The sequence below is a fragment of the Eleutherodactylus coqui genome, chromosome 4 (assembly GCF_035609145.1).
Source record: "Eleutherodactylus coqui strain aEleCoq1 chromosome 4, aEleCoq1.hap1, whole genome shotgun sequence".
Taxonomy (NCBI): Eukaryota; Metazoa; Chordata; class Amphibia; order Anura; family Eleutherodactylidae; genus Eleutherodactylus; species Eleutherodactylus coqui.
The window spans coordinates 291,707,570-291,727,871 of NC_089840.1; the positions used below are offsets into that span (position 1 = coordinate 291,707,570).

A 20,302-nucleotide genomic window follows, 5' to 3' on the forward strand; every position below is an offset into this window, starting at 1 on the left:
GGGGTAGGTTTCCATAGTAGAACCTCTTCTGGGGTAAAAATGTATTTAGTTTTGCATATTTTGTTTATTTGATCTGTAATTTTCTCCCAGAAGGGTTTTATAGCAGGGCATTGCCACCAGATGTGTAGTATAGAGCCTTTGTCGGCCGCACACCTCCAGCAGTTGTTGTTTGGCGAAAGGTTTGCTTTGTATAGATCGTCAGGTGTTTTATACCATCTAGTGAGAATTTTAAAGGAGTTTTTCTGAATTCAGACGTATCTGGAAAATCCATGTGAATAACTGAGGACTTTCTGGGTCTTCTTCTTATTTAGGGAGATTTTTAGTTCGCTTTCCCATTCTCTGATCAACCAAGGTTTTTCTGGGGCTTGGTTAAGTAGCAGGTTTTTGTACAAGAGAGTCATATTTTTCTTTCGAAGGGGCGTAAAGGATAGGTAAGCCTCAAACCAGAGGGGGTCTCTTGTTCTGTTGCAGAAGATTGTTTGAAATCCTTTGATAGAGTTATATAGATCTAGGCTCTCTATGAAGTTGACTGATTTTGTCTGGGATTAATTCTTTGATTTGGGATGGGTTAGTGTAGCGGCGGTTTTTTAATATCTCGGTTATAGTTATTGAGCTAAGGTGTGTCCAGGCTCCGGTCACCTCCATCGGTTTGTTTGCTAGTATTGCCGGGATTAGTGAGGCTGGAGTCATTGGGGCTAATTTAGCTAGAGGTTCTTTATCTTGTCGTATGGAGCGGACTACTTTGATAGTACGCGGTTGTCAATTAACCCCTTAGTGACCAGCCTATTTTGTTCCTTAACCCCTTAGTGACGGAGCTTTTTTGCTTTTTTCCATTTTCGTTTTTTTCCTCCTCCCTTTTGAAAAATCGTAACTCTTTTATTTATCCATCGATGTCGCTGTCTGAGGGCTTGTTGCTTTTTGCAGGACGAGTTGTATTTTTCAATGGTACTATTTATTATATCATATAATGTACTAAAAAACTTTAAAAAAATTCTAAGTGGAGAGAAATGGAAAAAAACAACATTCCACCATCTTTCGTTGCGTCCTGTTTCTACGGCGCACAAACTGCAACAAAAATGACCCGATAACTTTATTCTATGGGTCAGTATGATTACTACGATACCAATAACTTTTATTTTTCCATCAACATAGTTGAGTGAGGGATCATTTTGTGCGGTACGTCCTGTCGCTTCCGTTGGTACCATTTTTGTAAACAATTGACTTTTTGATCGCTTTTTATTACATTTTTTCTTGGAGATAGGGTGACCAAAAAAGTGCATTTCTGGAGTTCTTTTTTTTTTTTTTTCCCCACCACGTTCACCGTGCGGGTAAAATAATGCATTAATTTGATAGATCGGACTTTTTCGGACGCAGCGATACCAAAAAAGTGCATTTTTGATGTAATATTTGGATTTTTTTATTGCAAATATGGCAAAAGGGTTTTGTTTTTTTTTACTTTTATTACTTTTTTTAAAATAATTAGTAAAACTTTGTTAGTCTTATTTTAAACACAATCTTTTACTACAACCAGCAATGCTTTGATCACTCCTGCAGTATGATGTAATGCTATAGCATTACGTCATACTGCTTTTTGACAGGCAGCCTATCAAGCCAACCCACAGGGCTTGATATGCAGTCTGCTAAGGCAGCCCTGGGGCCTTTCATAAGGTCGCCAGCTGCCATGACACCTGCACGGCTCCCCTGATCTCACCGCGGGGGGGGGGGCGTACGGGACAGATTTGACAGCGGCATTTAAAGGGTTAATAGCCGTTTTCAGCTGTGTAGCCAATGGCGGCTATTGCCCGTGGGTGTCAGCTGTAATACACAGTGGCGCTATCTCCCTCCATACATGTCCTGCAACGGCAGGACGTTAAAACAGTATTGGGTGTCACTAAGGGGTTAAAGACCAAGAGGGTTTCATTGTTGCATTGCTGGAGCCGTAACTTGTTGGCATAGTTGTACGGGGGCTTGTTTTCTGTGGGACGAGTTGTATATTTTAATGGCCGCACTCTGGGGTACATATAATGTGTTGTAGAACTTGTGTTACTTTTTTTTTTTTTTTGGAGGGGGGGGGGGGGTACAGGATGGAAATCCCCACAGAACTTCTGCCTTTCTTTTTGTGTTTTGCTTTTACAGCGTTCACCATTCGGTAGGAACAACATGATAAGTTTGGAAAACTCTGGATCAGCACGATTACTGCGATAACAAGTTTATTTATTTATTACTACTTTAACACAAAAAAACACATTTTTAAAGAAAGATAAATCCATCTGTATTGCCGCATTCTAAGACCCATTTTTATTTGTCAGTCAGCGGAGCTCCGTGGGGTCTTGTTTTTTGTTGGAAGAGTTGCAGTTTTTATTGGTACCAGTTTGAGGCACTGGTGAGTTTGGGATTGCTTTTATTGCATTTAAGTGAACTAAGGGGACACAGTAGGGTATATAAGTTACTAAGGGGGCACAGTAGGGTCTATAAATTACTAAGGGGGCACAGTAGGGTCTATAAATTACTAAGGGGGCACAGTAGGGTCTATAAATTACTAAGGGGGTACAGTAGGGTCTATATTACTAAGGGAGCACAGTAGGGTCTATAAATTACTAAGGGAGCACAGTAGGGTCTATAAATTACTAAGGGGGTACAAGAGGGTCTATAAATTACTAAGGGAGCACAGAAGGGTCTATAAATTACTAAGGGAGCACAGTAGGGTCTATAAGGTACGAAGGGGGCACAATAGGGTCTATAAATTACTAAGGGAGAACAATAGGGTCTATAAGTTACTAAGGGAGCACAGTAGGGTGTATAAATTACTAAGGGAGCACAGAAGGGTCTATAAATTACTAAGGGAGCAGAGTAGGGTCTATAAGCTACTAAGGGAGCACAGTAGGGTCTATAAGTTACTAAGGGAGCACAGTAGGGTGTATAAATTACTAAGGGAGCACAGTAGGGTATATAAATTACTAAGGGGGTACAAGAGGGTCTATAAATTACTAAGGGGGTACAGTAGGGTCTATAAATTACTAAGGGGACACAGTAGGGTCTATAAATTACTAAGGGGACACAGTAGGGTCTATAAATTACTAAGGGAGCACAGTAGGGGCTATAAATTACTAAGGGAGCACAGTATGGTCTATAAATTGCTAATGGAGCACAGTAGGGTCTATAAATTACTAAGGGAGCACAGTAGGGTCCATAAATTACTAAGGGGGTACAGTAGGGTCTATAAATTACTAAGGCAGCACAGTAGGGTCTATAAATTACTAAGAGAGCACAGTAGGGTCTATAAATTACTAAGAGGGCACAGTAGGGTCTATAAATTACTAAGAGAGCACAGTAGGGTCTATAAATTACTAAGGGGACACAGTAGGGTCTATAGATTACTAAGGGGGTACAGTAGGGTCTATAAATTACTAAGAGGGCACAGTAGGGTCTATAAATTACTAAGAGAGCACAGTAGGGTCTATAAATTACTAAGAGGGCACAGTAGGGTCTATAAATTACTAAGAGAGCACAGTAGGGTCTATAAATTACTAAGAGAGCACAGTAGAGTCTATAAATTACTAAGGGAGCACAGTAGGGTCTATAAGTTACTAAGGGGGCACAGTAGGGTCTATAAGTTACTAAGGGGGCACAGTAGGGTCTATAAATTACTAAGGGGGCACAATAGGGTCTATAAATTACTAAGGGGGCACAGTAGGGTCTATAAATTACTAAGGGAGCACAGTAGGGTCTATAAGTTACTAAGGGAGCACAGTAGGGTCTAAAGGTTACTAAGGGGGCACAGTAGGGTCTATAAATTACTAAGGCAGCACAGTAGGGTCTATAAATTACTAAGGGAGCACAGTAGGGTCTATAAGTTACTAAGGGGGCACAGTAGGGTCTATAAGTTACTAAGGGGGCACAGTAGGGTCTATAAATTACTAAGGGAGCACAGTAGGGTCTATAAGTTACTAAGGGAGCACAGTAGGGTCTATAAGTTACTAAGGGGGCACAGTAGGGTCTATAAATTACTAAGGGGGCACAGTAGGGTCTATAAATTACTAAGGGAGCCACTGTGGCTGTTACCCAGAAGCACATATAAACCTGGAGCTGGCCCTGTCTTCATACACCGACCACACGTGGATCCCGGAGCACAGGGAAATCTGCAGTTTTGGCCAGAGGAAGGATTTACATCAGGATTATCTTTTTAGTGGTTGTAAAATACATCCGGTGAACTTACATCACTTGACGACTTCTCCGCTAGCTCATAGCCGGACAAGAATTTGGCTTCCAGAAGAGCCATGTTAGTACACGGACGTCCTCCTTTATAGCTGCGGAGTCAGAGGAGAACAGGAACAGACTTATATACAACAGTATCTGAAGGCTGCACTGACTACAGTGTGTTTGCAGCTCTCGGTGTGATTGGAGTATACGATAGCAAGTAACTGCAAAATTGTGATTGCAGCTCTGGATGTGACTGTAAGAGCTGATATAACTGGGTGGGCTGTGACGGTTTATAATATGGTCTTCCTTATAGATGACGTCTCTTACCTGAACTCCACCACTATCACCATTTTGTCACCTTTCATGCACTGAGGTTTCGCTGACATGTCAAAGGCATCTTCCTTGGCGGCAGGTAGAGTGTTATGTACCTGAGTGACCTGTGCAAACGTAAGAACAGGAGAGACCCAACAGGTAAGAATAAGAGACAAAATCCGACTCCCCCTCCCCATCTATATGAAGGGGTGGTCACCGCACCGTCCGTACCTGCGCAATTACGGTTCCTCTCCCAGTCGCGGTTATTGTGTACTCTCCGGGGATTTCAGGTAGCTGAATCTTCTGCTGGAGCAGGCGGTTGTCGTCATCCACATGGAAGCGGTGATGGAAGCCTTTCTCGTTCATCACTTCTATGGTCGTTTTTCCACCTTTCACCATGGTACGACTTGCAAACATTGACATTGCTTGAAGAGCGACCACTGTGTCCTGAGGACAAGAGACGGGCGAAACGCTCAAACGTGAGGTGTGGGGAAAGAGTGTGAAATACACGTACTGTACGTCACTAATGATACTTACAGATGTAGCAAGCGTTAAAGGGGTTTCCATAGAAAATACTACTAATGACCTCAGGATAGGTTATCAATAGTTGATCGGCCAGGGTCCATCACTTAGGATCCGGACTGGTCAGCTGAGCGGTGCATGCTGTCAGCGCCGCAAAAACAAAGGGGTCGGGGGTGAAGCAGAGGCAGTCTCGGCGCTGACCTCTGTGTAGCGCCCGTTACTTACAACTGCAGGCACGGCTCGTGTTCATTTCATTTTGAGCCATACAAGCGCCGGCCACTACACAGGGGTTGGCACAGAGACTTCCACTGCTTCAGCTCCCACCTGTGTGTATTTGCGGTGCTGACAGCATGCGCCCACTCGGCTGATCGGTCATGATCCCAAGCGATGGATCCCGGCCGAGGATAGGTCATCACTCGTATTCTGCCTGGAAAACCCCTTTAATAAAACACTAAACACATTTAAGGGGTATTCCGAGACCAAAGTCAGATTCCAAAATAGTCATAAATCATCTCACAGGGCTCCAGTAAATCCATCCATTACCTTTCCTCTGCTTCTCTGCTCTCCTTATTCTGCAGCATCCACAGTGCTCTGTTCTTTACATCAGTACTTCCTGTTCACAGCCCTGCTGTGCTTCTCTACTACATCTCCCATAATCCTCTGGGCTGCACCTCTGCCTGTTCACTCTGCATCCTCCTCCCACACCCAAAGCTCATGAATACTAAATCCCACCCACTAACCCAAAGATAATCATTTTGCTCTCACTCCCAAAAAAACTACTGTTTTTGGACCAAATAAATGTAAACGCACAGTACCAATAAGTCAAGATTTGAACCCCAGTCTGACATGTTGAAGACACCATTATTAACCCCTCTGTGACTGCAACACCCTTTTTTACTGACCTCACTAATGGGCTTTAAAGCTGCACATACATTTTTTAAGGGAGTGGCTTGGCTGATTACTGACAGCCAGGCTGCTGCTCTCATTGGCAGTAGTGGAGAAACCCCAGATCCAGGCAGTTGAAATCTTCACATGTCACAATCAATACCAACTGCAGCATGAAAGCAGAACACAGGGGCTCCTTTTGCCACCTATTGGCACCCTGCAATCTGATCGCAATGGGTTCCTGTGGCAGCCGGAACCTTGACAAGGGCTTGCATGTCTGCCATGTAGCTTAGCTTATTAGGGCCTGCCTCCTGTAGAGTCTAATAAGCTGTTATAGGCTTAGTAGAATGCACTACATAAGTAATGCAGTGTACTATTCTAGTGATCGAAAAATCGCATCTTCAGGTCCCCTTCAGAGACTAAAAAATGGTTTAAAAAATGTAATAAAAGTCACTGTGACAATAGGCTCTTAGAGCAAATATAACCTTATCACTGGAAAAGGCCTAACACTAAAAAATAACTTTTATTAATATAGGATAAAATACTCTTCCTCGATTCTGAGGTAATTTAGACTTAACAGACAAACAAACACAAACAAAACACACATTCATCCATTAAGAGGATGACATATGAGTTAGCGGATGAAATTAGATAATTTCCCCCTGATGAGGGAAAGGAAAATGTATCCAATGCTGCCCTTAATTAAGGAATTGGAGAGTCACTTAATTAATAGCCGGGCAGAAAGTGGTTTATCCACTTTATCATGAGAATATTAGGTCACTAAGGCTTGTAGTGATTAGGCCAAGTGAACCAAATGAGCTAAGATGTTGTGCTCCAACGCTAACCTGTCAACGGTCTGTCAGGTGGAGGTGCTACCCGACTGGGCTTATCATAAAAATAAGGCTATTTAGTGTGTTTACCATAGATGAAGCCATCAGTTCAGGCTTCATCTTACAACTAATATCAGCCCTCAAGGCACCTTACCACACGAGGATTTGAGGGTCTTTAGGAGTATGCAGTTGTATCCGGAATAGATTCCCTTACGCAAGGGGCGAGTGAATACATCTACATAACAATGAGATCATTTGTGGAAAGTCTGCCGTCATATATACAGGACACCACAGATCTCCTAAAACAGCTGGAGGGAATCATAGTCTCAGATGGCACCCTTCTGGACAGTTTGGATGTAGAGGCCCTGTACAGTAATATTCCACACAAACACAGGATTGCGGCATGTCATTTCTTCCTGGATCCAAGGGAATTCATTTAAAACCCCATAATGACTTTGTCCTTGACTTGCTCAAATTTGTATTGGAGCATAATTTTTTTCTATTTGAGGGGCACCACCAGCTCAGGGGGACCGCGATGGGGAGTCCATGTGCCCCAACTAATGTGTGTCTCTTCCTGGGCTAGTGAGAGGAAAAATATGTGTTTCAAGAAAGCAATGAGAGATGGACAAATTTAATTGACATGTGGGTGAGGTACATTGACAACGTATTTATTCTTTGGTCCGGTACTGTTGTTGAATTCAAAGATTTTGAAGAGTCCCTGAATAAGAACTGTCTGGGACTGATTCTAACATCTGAAATTCAACACCGTAATATCACTTTCCTAGATTTAAAAATATACAAGTCCGAAACAGGCACTCTGGAAACCACGATTTACAGGAAACTGACAGCAACCAACAGCCTTTTGCATTGGGAGAGCTATCACCCAAACCTCCTTAAGAAAGGAATTCCGAAGGGGCAATATATCAGGGCAAGAAGAAACTGCTCTGAAGAAAGGGGTTTTGAAACACAGGCGGAGGATATGACCAGAAGATTTAGGAAGAGAGGATACCCTAATGATATCCTTACCGAGACCCTTGGGGAAGTTAGGAGCCTGAACAGGAGTGACTTGCTGAGTGTCAAGCAGAGACCTGAATCAAAGAATCTAGTGAGATTGACAGGTACATATGATGATCAATCAAATAATGTGAGGAGTATCTTACAGAAATACTGGCATATTTTGCTTAAGGACAAGGACTTAGTGGATTGTCTTGGAAATAGGGCCTCCATCACCTATCGGAGGGGTAGAAACCTGAGAGACCACCTGGTCCACAGTCACCTCACCCCAGAACCACCAAGACAAACGTGGCTAACCTCCAGAAAAATTAGGGGGACAAACCCCTGCTCAGACTGTAAAGCGTGCGAATTTATAAGGAGAGGCCCCACTTTTGTAAGTTCTAACTCTGGAAAGACATACGAAATTTGTGACTTTATCAACTGCAAAACCTTAGGAGTGATCTACTTGGCGGCCTGCCCATGCCCTTTGGAATGTGTGAGCAAGTCAAAACAACAATTTCGGAGAAGGATTTTGGCCCATGTGGGTAATGTACGAAGGGGCAAGCACGTACATGAGAGATTACCATGACGATGATCTCAGTGTCCTTAAATTCCAGGGCATTGAACTGATCAGATATAATGGAAGAAGGGGTAATATTGACAAAAAACTATTACAAAAAGAATGTATGCGGATTCACAGACTACAAACCTGCTCATCCACAGGCCTGAATGAACAGATTTCCTATGCCACATTCATCTGATAAATTATATCTGGCGTATGTGAACTAAATATGCAGGCCAATTTTGGCCTTTAATATTGTTTCCTAGTCGTGTGGAACAAGTGGTTTATTTTATTTTGACTTTAAGCATGCGTACCAATTGTAGTCCAGATGTAGGTGGGCTGTTCTTCCCTCAACCGGTCCTCTCCATCTTCTTTGCCCTTTCCACTTTGAAATGTAGCATTTGATTAGATACCTATCTTTTGACCGAATACTGAGAAACATACACATGTATACAAGATTTTGCTTCCTAATTTTTACTAATGAAAACCATTCCCCTCTGGTATTGAACCCCCCGCAACATAACTATACTTTAATCCTGTTGGGATAATGATTCTTATCTAGAGATGAGCGAACGTACTCGTCTGAGCTTGATACTCGTTCGAGTATTAGCGTATTCGAGATGCTCATTACTCGTGACGAGTACCACGCGATGTTCGAGTTACTTTCACTTTCATCTCTGAGACGTTAGCGCGCTTTTCTGGCCAATAGAAAGACAGGGAAGGCATTACAACTTCCCCCTGCGACGTTCAAGCCCTATACCAACCCCCTGCAGTGAGTGGCTGGCGAGATCAGGTGTCACCCGAGTATAAAAATCGGCCCCTCCCACGGCTCGCCACAGATTTGTTCTGACATAGAGGAGGGAAAGTGCTGTTGGTGCCGGAGCTGCTGTAGGGAGAGTGTTAAGAGTATTTTAGGCTTCAAGAACCCCAACGGTCCTTCTTAGGGCCACATCTAACCGTGTGCAGTACTGTGGAGGCTGCTTTTTGCAGTGTTGCACATTTTTTTTTTTTGTATATCGGCTATGCAGAGCATTGCGCCCTGCAGTAATACTCCAGGGCCAGAAGTGGTGGTTAGGCAGGGACAGAAGACATATATTGTGAGGCAGGGACAGAAGACATATATTGTGAGGCAGGGACAGAAGACATATATTGTGAGGCAGGGACAGAAGACATATATTGTGAGGCAGGGACAGAAGACATATTTATTGAATATAGGCAGTGGGCCTTTGCAAAAACATTTGTGGAAAAAAATCTATTTGGGCTGCCTGTGAGTGTCCTCAGTGTTCTGGGTCTGTGCTGGGTGTAGTAGTCCTCCTAATTCATACGCAGCCAGCTAAGTGTTACAGCAGGCTTGCGCAAAATTATTTCCTGCCTCTGTGCTGGCTGTTAAATCACTGCTGTATTCCAGTCCACAGTGCAACACTCTGCAGTTATTTGACATACTCCAGGGACATTTTTATTACAGCGTTCTGTTTCTGCACTACTGGTAATACACCATGCTGAGGGGTAGGGGTAGGTCTATAGGACGTGGACGCGGGCGAGGACGCGGAGGCCCAAGTCAGGGTGTGGGCACAGGCCGAGCCAGTGCGGTGGCCAGGGGTAGAGGCAGGGCCAGACCGAATAATCCACCAACTGTTTCCCAAAGCGCGCCCTCGCGCCATGCCACCCTGCAGAGGTCAAGGTGCTCTACGGTGTGGCAGTTTTTCACAGAGACGCCTGACGACCTACGAAGAGTGGTGTGCAACCTTTGTCGCGCCAAGATCAGCTGGGGAGCCACCACCACCAGCATGCGCAGGCATATGATGGCCAAGCACCCCACAAGGTGGGACAAAGGCCGTTCACCGCCTCCAGTTTGCACCACTGTCTCTCCCCCTGTGCCCCAACCTGCCACTGAGATCCACCCCCCCTCTGAGGACACAGGCACTACCGTCTCCTGGCCTGCACCCACACCCTCACCTCCGCTGTCCTCGGCCCCATCCAGCAATGTCTCTCAGCGCAGCATCCAGACGTCGCTAGCGCCACTGTTTGAGCGCAAGCGCAAGTCTGCCGCCACGCACCCGCACGCTCAAGCGTTAAACGTGCACATTGCCAAATTGATCAGCCTGGAGATGCTGCCGTATAGGCTTGTGGAAACGGAGGCTTTCAAAAGCATGATGGCGGCAGCGGCCCCGCGCTTCTCGGTTCCCAGTTGCCACTACTTTTCCTGATGTGCCGTCCCAGCCCTGCATGACCACGTCTCCCGCAACATTGTACGCGCCCTCACCAACGCGGTTACTGCCAAGGTCCACTTAACAACAGACACGTGGACAAGCACAGACGGGCAGGGCCACTATGTCTCCCTGACGGCACATTGGGTGAATTTAGTGGAGGCTGGGACAGAGTCAGAGCCTGGGACCGCTCACGTCCTACCCACCCCCCGAATTGCGTGCCCCAGCTCGGTGGTGGTATCTGCGGCGGTGTATGCTTCCTCCACTAAACCACCCTCCTCCTCCTCCTACGCAACCTCTGTCTCGCAATCAAGATGTGTCAGCAGCAGCATGTCACCAGCAGTCGGTGTCGCACGGCACGGCAGCACAGCGGTGGGCAAGCGTCAGCAGGCCGTGCTGAAACTACTCAGCTTAGGAGAGAAGAGGCACATGGCCCACGAACTGCTGCAGGGTCTGACAGAGCAGACCAACCGTTGGCTTGCGCCGCTGAGCCTCCAACCGGGCATGGTTGTGTGTGACAATGGCCGTAACCTGGTGGCGGCTCTGCAGCTCGGCAGCCTCACGCATGTGCCATGCCTGGCCCATGTCTTTAATTTGGTGGTTCAGCGCTTTCTGAAAAGCTACCCACACTTGTCATACCTGCTCGGAAAGGTGCGCCGGGTCAGTGCACATTTCCGCAACTCCAAGATGGACGCTGCCACCCTGCAGACCCTGCAACATCGGTTTAATCTGCCAGTGCACCAATTGCTGTGCGACGTGCCCACACGGTGGAACTCTATGTTCCACCTATTGGCCAGGCTCTATGAGCAGCGTAGAGCTAGTGCGGAATACCAACTCCAACATGGGCGGCGTAGTGGGAGTCAGCCTCCTCAATTATTTACAGAAGAGTGGGCCTGGTTGGCAGACATCTGCCAGGTCCTTGGAAACTTTGAGGAGTCTACCCAGATGCTGAGCGGGGATGCTGCGATCATTAGCGTCACCATTCCTTTGCTATGCCTCTTGAGAAGTTCCCTGCAAAGCATAAAGGCAGACGCTTTGCACTCAGAAACGGAGGCGGGGGAAGACAGTATGTCGCTGGATAGTCAGAGCACCCTCATGTCTATATCTCAGCGTTGAGGAGGAGGAGGAGGGGAAGGAGCATGAGGAGGAGGAGAAAGAGACAGCTTGGCCCACTGCTGAGGGTACACATGCTGCTTGCCTGTCATCCTTTCAGCGTGTATGGCCAGAGGAGGAGGATGAGGAGCATGAGGAGGAGGGGGAAGAGACAGCTTGGCCCACTGCTGAGGGTACACATGCTGCTTGCCTGTCATCCTTTCAGCGTGTATGGCCAGAGGCGGAGGGGGAGGAGGAGGAGGATCCTGAAAGTGATCTTCCTAGTGAGGACAGCCATGTGTTGCGTACAGGTACCCTGGCACACATGGCTGACTTCATGTTAGGATGCCTTTCTTGTGACCCTCGCGTTACACGCATTCTGGCCACTACGGATTACTGGCCAGACCCACTGCTTGACCCACGGTATAAGGAGAACCTTTCCACTCTCATTCCCGAAGAGGAAAGGGGTTTGAGAATGATGCTATACCACAGGGCGCTGGTGGACAAACTGATGGTAAACTTCCCATCCGACAGCGCTAGTGGCTGAAGGCACAGTTCCGAGGGCCAGGTAGCAGGGGAGGCGCAGAGATCAGGCAGCATGTACAGCGCAGGCAGGGGACCATTATCCAAGGCCTTTGCCAGCTTTCTGGCTCCCCAGCAAGACTGTGTCACCGGTACCCAGTCAAGGCTGAGTTGGCAGGAGCACTGTAAAAGGATGGTGAGGGAGTACGTAGCCGATCGCACGACTGTTCTCGGTGACGCCTCTGCCCCCTACAACTACTGGGTGTCGAAGCTGGACACGTGGCCTGAACTTGCGCTGCATGCCCTGGAGGTGCTTGCTTGTCCTGCGGCTAGCGTCTTGTCAGAGAGTGTGTTTAGTGCGGCTGGGGGAATCATCACGGATAAGCGTACCCACCTGTCAACCGACAGTGCCGACAGGCTTACACTCATCAAGATGAACAAAGCCTGGATTTCCCCAGACTTCTTTTCTTCATCAGCGGACAGCAGCGATACCTAAGTAATACGTAGGCTGCACCCGCCGATGGAAGAATCGTTCTCTATCACCATCAAAAATGGGGACCTTTTTGCTTCATCAATCTGTGTATGATATTCCTCCTCCTCCTCCTCCTGCTCCTCCTCCTGAAACCTCACATAATCACGCCGAACGGGCAATTTTTCTTAGGCCCACAAGGCTCAGTCATATAATTTTTGTAAACAATTTTTATACATTTCAATGCTCATTAAAGCGTTGAAACTTTCACCTCAACCAATTTTTATTTTAACTGGGCTGCCTCCAGGCCTAGTTACCAATTAAGCCACATTAACCAAAGCGATTAATGGGTTTCACCTGCTCTCTTGGTTGGGCATGGGCAATTTTTCTGAGGTACATTAGTACTGTTGGTACACCAATTTTGGGGGGCCCTCGCCTACAGTGTAATCCAATTAATTTTTAGCCCACCTGCATTACAGCTGACGTTACATCAACTGTGTTGGGCACTGCAATGGGATATATTTATGTACCGCCGGTAGCTTCCTGGCACCCACCCATGCTGTTGGTCCACACGGAGTTGTAGCTGCATGTGTCCACTTCTAAAGAACCCCAGTCTGACTGGGGCATGCAGTGTGGGCCGAAGCCCACCTGCATTAAGCTTGACATTACCTCAGCTGTGATGGGCACTGCAATGGGATATATTTATGTACCGCCGGTGGGTTCCAGGGAGCCACCCATGCCGTGGGTCCACAGGGAGTTGTAACTGCATGTGTCCACATCTAAAGAACCCCAGTCTGACTGGGGCATGCAGTGTGGGCCGAAGCCCACCTGCATTAAGCACGACATTACCTCAGCTGTGCTGGGCAATGCAATGGGATATATTTATGTACCGCCGGTGGGTTTCAGGGAGCCACCCATGCTGTGGGTGCACACGGAATTCCCTTTGCGGAGTTGTACCTGCCTGTGACTATTTATAAAAAACCGCGGTCTGACTGGGGCATGCAGACACCTTGACAGAATGAATAGTGTGTGGCACATAGGTTCCCCATTGCTATGCCCACGTGTGCAGCTCCAGATGGAGGTGGCACAGGATTGGATTTCTCATTGCTTCTGTACAGCATTGTGGGCTATCGCCCCGTCCCTTTTAAAGAGGGTCGCTGCCTAGCCATGCCAACCCTCTGCAGTGTGTGCCTGCGGTTCCTCCTCATGGCAGACGCACTTATAAATAGACATGAGTGTGGCGTGGCATGAGAGCAGCTGAAGGCTGGGCAGGGACAGTTTGGTGTGCGCTGTGGACACTGGATCGTGCGGGGGGTGGTTGGTCAGCATGTAACCCAGGAGAAGTGGCAGCGGAGTGTCATGCAGGCAGTGATTGTGTGATTGTTGGAGGTAGTGTGGTGCTTAGCTAAGGTATGAAGTAAAAATTGTTGGGAGAGGGAGGGCCACTCTTGCCGCTATTGTGGCTTAATAGTGGGACCTGGGAACTTGAGATGCAGCCCAACATGTAGCCCCTCGCCTGCCCTATTCATTGCTGTGTCGTTCCCATCACTTTCTTGAATTGCCTAGATTTTCACAAATGAAAACCTTAGCGAGCATCGGCGATATACAAAAATGCTCGGGTCCCCCATTGACTTCAATGGGGTTCGTTACTCGAAACGAACCCTCGAGCATCGCGATAACTTCGTCCCGAGTAACGAGCACCCGAGCATTTTGGTGCTCGCTCATCTCTATTCTTATCACATACGAGACCCCTTTTAATGTTCTGCGTTACAGTTGTGTGGAGTGAGCTGTCCAGTGCTGATCCCTGCGCTCAAACCCTGCTGTTCAGGATCACGATAGCAGGGAGCTGTCCAGTGCTGATCCCTGCGCTCAAACCCTGCTGTTCAGGATCACGATAGCAGGGAGCTGTCAAGTGCTGATCCCTGCGCTCAAACCCTGCTGTTCAGGATCAAGATAGCAGGGAGCTGTCCAGTGCTGAACCAGCAACTTACACTGACATGAAGCATTTATCGCGAGAGAGTAGGGGGAATGGATGTATCCCAAACAGGATTTGGGATTGGTCAGGGAGAAAGAGGGAAGGAGGGGCTTCTCATATATAAGAGCTGTCCTAAGCAGATGCGCGGCACTCACTATCGGGATGCCGCCAGTTATCACGGCCGCTCCCTTCTCTATTCTTTATCTTTGATTCATTCTGATGAAGCAGTATATTTGCTACAAACTGCAGAAACGTGTCGATGATGTAGAATAGTGAGCTAACTACTTTGTTTCAGGCAGTCAGTCAGTAAAGTGTTAGCCGGCTGCCCGGTTTCTATTGTCGGGCGGTCATTGCAGTACCGATCTAGCTAGCTATCTATCACAGCGGCTAGTGCTGTGAAAGTCAGGAGGATCTTTCACTTATACTTATATACCTCTGAGGAGGGTCATTATTGGGACATTGTGGTGTGAGCTGTCTTCAATAGTGCGCTATTAACCCTAGGGGCGCTCTGGCTCACTGAAGCTGGTACTATACAACGGTCCTAACAACCTAATCAGGATCAAGGAACTTGGTCTCTGGGCTATTAAAATAGGACACATGGAGCTGAAATTGGGACCTTTTTTGCATTCAGTAATCCACTTCTACACAATTAACCCTTTCCTGTCATCCTTTGATATTTATCTGGGTGGAGAAAGGAGGGAATTGTTCTGACCAGTACCTATGGAAATCAGCACTTTGTATCACTATCGCTGGCTGGAATAAACTGATAAAATTCCTGAATGTGTGAAAATTTAACCCCTTGTCTGCTGGGCTCTACAAATCTCCTATTTTGATAAAACAGCATGGGGGCATTCAGATTTCATGCCTCATAAGTGCTGTTCCTTTGCACTTATATTTGGACCATATATTAACCCTTTCCTCACAATCACATGTTTTCTTTTTACAATAATAAAACGTAAAGGGCTAACACAGTGTACCCGGCTCCCCATATATGAATCATAAATGGGGTATAACAAATCTAATAAGAGGACTTAAATCTGCATAATTGAAGTGCATGCAGTACGTTACTGTCTGACTCTCTGAACAAAGTGTATTTAATTTGGGGATCCTCAAACAAGGGGGACACCTGAAAGAGTCTAAAAGGGCTTTTTTAGCGTTTCAGTGACCGTGTCCTTTTAACGGTTGTAGGTCATCGTACCACACACTTTATAAACAACTACGGAGTGAATTGATGTACAGTATCCGTTGGGCACTTGGTTAATATTAAACTGGTTCTTATTTTGTGGAGCCAAGGGATACTGTCATCATAATTCAAATCCCCAAGGCTCTCTCTTTGTGTGATATATGTTTTGTCCTGTCCACCCAAGATTTTAATATATTTTGAAAAAAGTTAGTAAGTTTTAATAAGTTCTACTTCAGTGACTATTTCCAGATTTATTTGAAGGATTACTGCCCCGGTGATAATGTAGCTATAAGAGCTTTTAATGGCTAACAAAAATACATGATGTCATAGCGAGCTTTCAGACCTCACAGGGTCCTTCCTTAGGCAAAATGGAACAAATCTAATGACGTATTTCAGAAATACACATGATCACATGGGAGGGCAGGAACATGGTGAACTTAATCTGCACTCAATAAATACCAGAAACAGAGGGTAAGAGGGCACAGACATGTTGGGATGAACAGCATTTAAATAAGTTGCAGGGTGGGAAGACCATAATAGTAAATGATCAGTGCAGTGACAAGGAATGTGAAAGGAATGTGAAATCTCTCCTTCAGACCTGCAAACAAAGGGAATGGAACAATACCTCTGCAGCGCCACCTATTGGATGGCAGCATTCCTTCAAATCAAAGTATGAGTTTTTACCAAGTTTGTAAAATAATGATTGCGAATAGCACCTCTCCTGGGTGCTCTCCTTGGGGAGAGATGATGCCATCCTCTGACCACCCCACTCCCCCAGGCGCCCTCCTTGGGGAGAGATGATGCCATCCTCTGACCACCCCACTCCCCCAGGCGCCCTCCTTGGGGAGAGATGATGCCATCCTCTGACCACACCACCCCCCCAGGCGCCCTCCCCAAGGACATCCCTCTTGACCTCTTTCTGACTTTTCATAGTCCTCACTGATGCAAGAACCCCTTCCGAGGTTCATTCCATTTTTGAGGGTATCAAAAATGGCTAAAAATGTATACTTCCAAATTCTTTTGTGACACTGCAGCTTGAATTTGCTCTTCAGTATGATAACTCTCATATGTTCCATGTTATGTCCGTGACCACAAAAATGTTTTTACACAGGTAGTTGAGTTGTTCCCTCTCTAATTGTGTGGCAATGAGATCTCATCCTGGCTCTCAGTTTTTGTCTAGGATGAGATCCCAACACCACACAATGGAAGACCATAATAGACAGAGCTTAAAAAAGTTTTGGGGTATCTCAGATAATGTTAGTCCAACAGAATTGAAGGACTTTGTGACCCAGCTAATAAAAAATTTTTTTGCCAGCTAACCCTACTCAGGAACTCATTATAGATAGGGCACATTGCCTACAAAGACCCAAATTCCTCCCTGATCATGTTCCTCACACTGTTTTAGCAAGGATTACTTTCTACCATATTAAGGAGGCTCTAATGTTTGCTTCCAGAAAAGGCTGTGGTGTTACTTGGCCTGTTAACAAATATCCAACTATTTGCTGTTTTATCCTCAATTGCCATACAAGCCAGAAAAGCTTTCCCACACATTACATCTATGTTTTGGCAGGGAAAATGTTGTATAAGTGGGTCTTTCTTACAAACTTTATTTTACACAAAGATGGTATCTCTTACACTTTCTACAAACCAGATAATGGTGAAAAAATGCTGGGAGCTAAGCAATCTAGAAAACCCACAGAACAACCTAGCGAAAACCACTGCCAGGTGGCCTCAGGATAGGAAACTGTCTTCTGCAACTCACTGAATCATTGACAAAAGTATTCCAGAATGGAGGGTGTGATGTAGAGACTGCTAGGCCGTCAGACATTATGTGTGTGTCAGGCCCTAGACGTGTCTCAGCATCCATTTTTATATCACCCCAGTCAGGCCTGGCTGTATGGTCCAGGTCTTTTGATGTACAAGAGGCCAGGAAAGACTTTGTTGCAATAGCAATAAAACTAGCTAGTGACAGGGATATGCTAATTGACCACCTGCCCATGCGGATTGACACCTTGGGTGTTTCTTATAGACATCCAATTCACAATTCACATGAGAAGAAAATCTTTTAATGAAGGATATTTTGTTGTGTGTAGGTCCTAGCCTGATGGGAAATATATTTTCAGAATCAGGCGGGCCAGCTGAACAAAAAACCACACATGTTGCGGTACGAGCTCAGTATCACCCCAAATAGCATATCTGTGTACCTGGGCATAATTTACGTGTCACGCTTGATAGAATAGATAAAATTATGACTAGAAATATGCCGGACCTATATTCCTGATCAGAGGGCCTCCTGCCGAGATATGACTGAAATGGGGAACTATGATTTTCCAGAGCTTATATGAATCCCACCCACCTCTCTCCAAATCTGCTCAGAGGGGGCAGGGAGAAGGTGTGTTTGCGGGAATCCCTTGTAATTTGGGACTCCACAGGTCCAAATTGTCAGACCACAGAGATATGCTGCTGCATATGAACTGTCCTGTTTTTGCTTTCTGGAACTCTGGCGAACAGACCCTTTGGGCCGTGTCTCCCAAAATTAGATAACTTTCTTTTAATTTTGTCCTGTTTTTTTTTAAAAAACTGTCCTGTTGTGTATTAATACGGTGTTCCCTTATACTCACATGTAACATATTTTTCTGTATACTTCTGTATAGACTGCTAGTCTTTTTCTGGAATAAATCTACAATTTATTAGTTAAGCCTTGCCCATTTTAAAACAAATCATAACTCCAAGGATTGGGTTCATAATTCATAACTCTGGGTTCCAGCTACCATAACAGCTGGTGGTGGCAGTGTGCATGTGCGTGGCATTGTAGAGTACGGGAGCTGTTGCAACGGATCAGGTGGTGATTTGAGCTTTTGCTTTGCATGCGTGCAGAAGCCCAGGAAAGCTGGATAAAAATCAGCCTGTATTCTAACGACTCCAAACTCGCAATCTCACTACAGTGATCGATCGAGGCTCTGCTGTGACAGTTGGTAGTGGCAAGTGCACTTGGAACAGCAAATCCATGAGTAATCAAGAACAGAGGCAGGATAGACAGGTATTGCCCCTTCCTCTCCATAACAAAAGGTGATGCTTCATCAGGCACACTCTCTGCTCTTCCCTAGTTGAGCAGGCTTTGATTCCTGCTAGTACAGATGTCTTTTCTGTTGCCTTCATTTAAGCTGTTGCTGTTACAGAGCATTATGCTTAGAGAAGGTTTCTCAGTTGGCCTTCTCCTGTGCCAATCTTGGACAATTTTATTTGTAATAAATCTTTTTGTTTCCCTTTCTCCCTATTCCCCTTTAAAATTTGGCAGTGCTCTGAGGGTCCACTTTACTTGTGATTCATTTCCATGATTAATATGTCACTTAAAAAATGTTCTCTTAATCCTAAAGGGCTGAATTCAGCATTTAAAAGATCCTTGGTATGGAGAGGTGTATTGCATGACAAGGTTGACATTTTGGGCATTCAGAAGATGCAATTTGTGTCCACCTCGTGCCCTACTTTCTCACACAGGATATTCCCCAATATCATGCTTACCAACATGCGATTTTTCACGGCTATGCGTTTTTGATTTTAAAAATAGCATTGTTTCTGTGAAAGTGCGATTTTCACAAGCGTATTTTGTATATAAATAAAATGTAGGATGAGGATGAAAAAAAACATTTTCATTTGAAATGGTCAAGAAAGGCGGAAAGGTTGTATAATGGTGAAATGTTATTCTATTTTAGTTCTGGATGCTCCCTTGAGCGTACAAGGGAGGCCTCATACTGTGGTGGGGCAATAGGAAGTCCTCATACTGTAGTTCGGGCCCCATGAACGCCTCATACTGTGGTGGAAACACGAGGGAGGCCTCATACTGTGGTGAGGGTACAACAGAGGCCTCATACTGTGGTGGGGACACTTGGGAGGCCTCATACTGCGGCAGAGGTGTGGTTGCTGGGATTTGGATAAGAAAGAGTTAACACAAATAAGATGGTGCGTGTTGTAAAAAGGAGGTAAAAAAGTATGCCTATTTTAGTACAGGAGATGAAACAGCAGTTGTAGGGTTAAAGAGTTACTGCACCTGTGTAATACTGTAGTGAAATGTAACCAATCAGTTTGTTTTTAGATAATTAATGAATATCTTTGCGTGGATTGTATAAGAGTATGTTTCCTTTTGTTAGGGGTTCAGTCTTTTGGAAAAGATTCCAATTGAATACAAACATGTACCTGTACAATAAGATGTCTATGCTTTCTGAGCACTACAGAGGCCACATACTGTTCTGGGAGCACAACGGAGGCCTCATACTGTTCTGAGAACACTACGGAGGCCACATACTGATCTGGGAGCACTAAAGAGACCTCATACTGTTCTGGGAGCACTACGGAAGTCTCATACTGTTCTGGGAGCACTACGGAGGCCACATACTGTTCTGGGAGCACTACGGAGGCCACATACTGTTCTGGAAGCACTACGGAGGCCACATACTGTTCTGGAAGCACTACAAAGGCCACATACTGTTCTGGAAGCACTACGGAAGCCACATACTGTTCTGGAAGCACTACAGAGGCCACATACGGTTCTG

The 20,302-nt window shown here is 45.7% G+C and overlaps 2 protein-coding genes across 2 annotated transcripts in view; both read right to left on the minus strand.

The window, feature by feature from the left end:
• LOC136626392 (pregnancy zone protein-like) overlaps nt 1–20,302 on the minus strand; it is a 600,260-nt gene that overhangs the window by 15,231 nt on the left and 564,727 nt on the right. The gene's annotated exons all lie outside the window — the stretch shown is intronic.
• The window catches only part of LOC136626787 (alpha-2-macroglobulin-like protein 1), a 172,763-nt gene that overhangs the window by 2,676 nt on the left and 149,785 nt on the right, over nt 1–20,302 (minus strand). Inside the window, exons 32-34 of the mRNA XM_066601792.1 lie at nt 4,744–4,959; nt 4,528–4,637; nt 4,217–4,307 (exon numbers count right to left, since the gene is read on the minus strand). Of these exons, the coding sequence (XP_066457889.1) occupies nt 4,217–4,307; nt 4,528–4,637; nt 4,744–4,959 (417 nt within the window). The remainder of the gene's footprint in view (nt 1–4,216; nt 4,308–4,527; nt 4,638–4,743; nt 4,960–20,302) is intronic.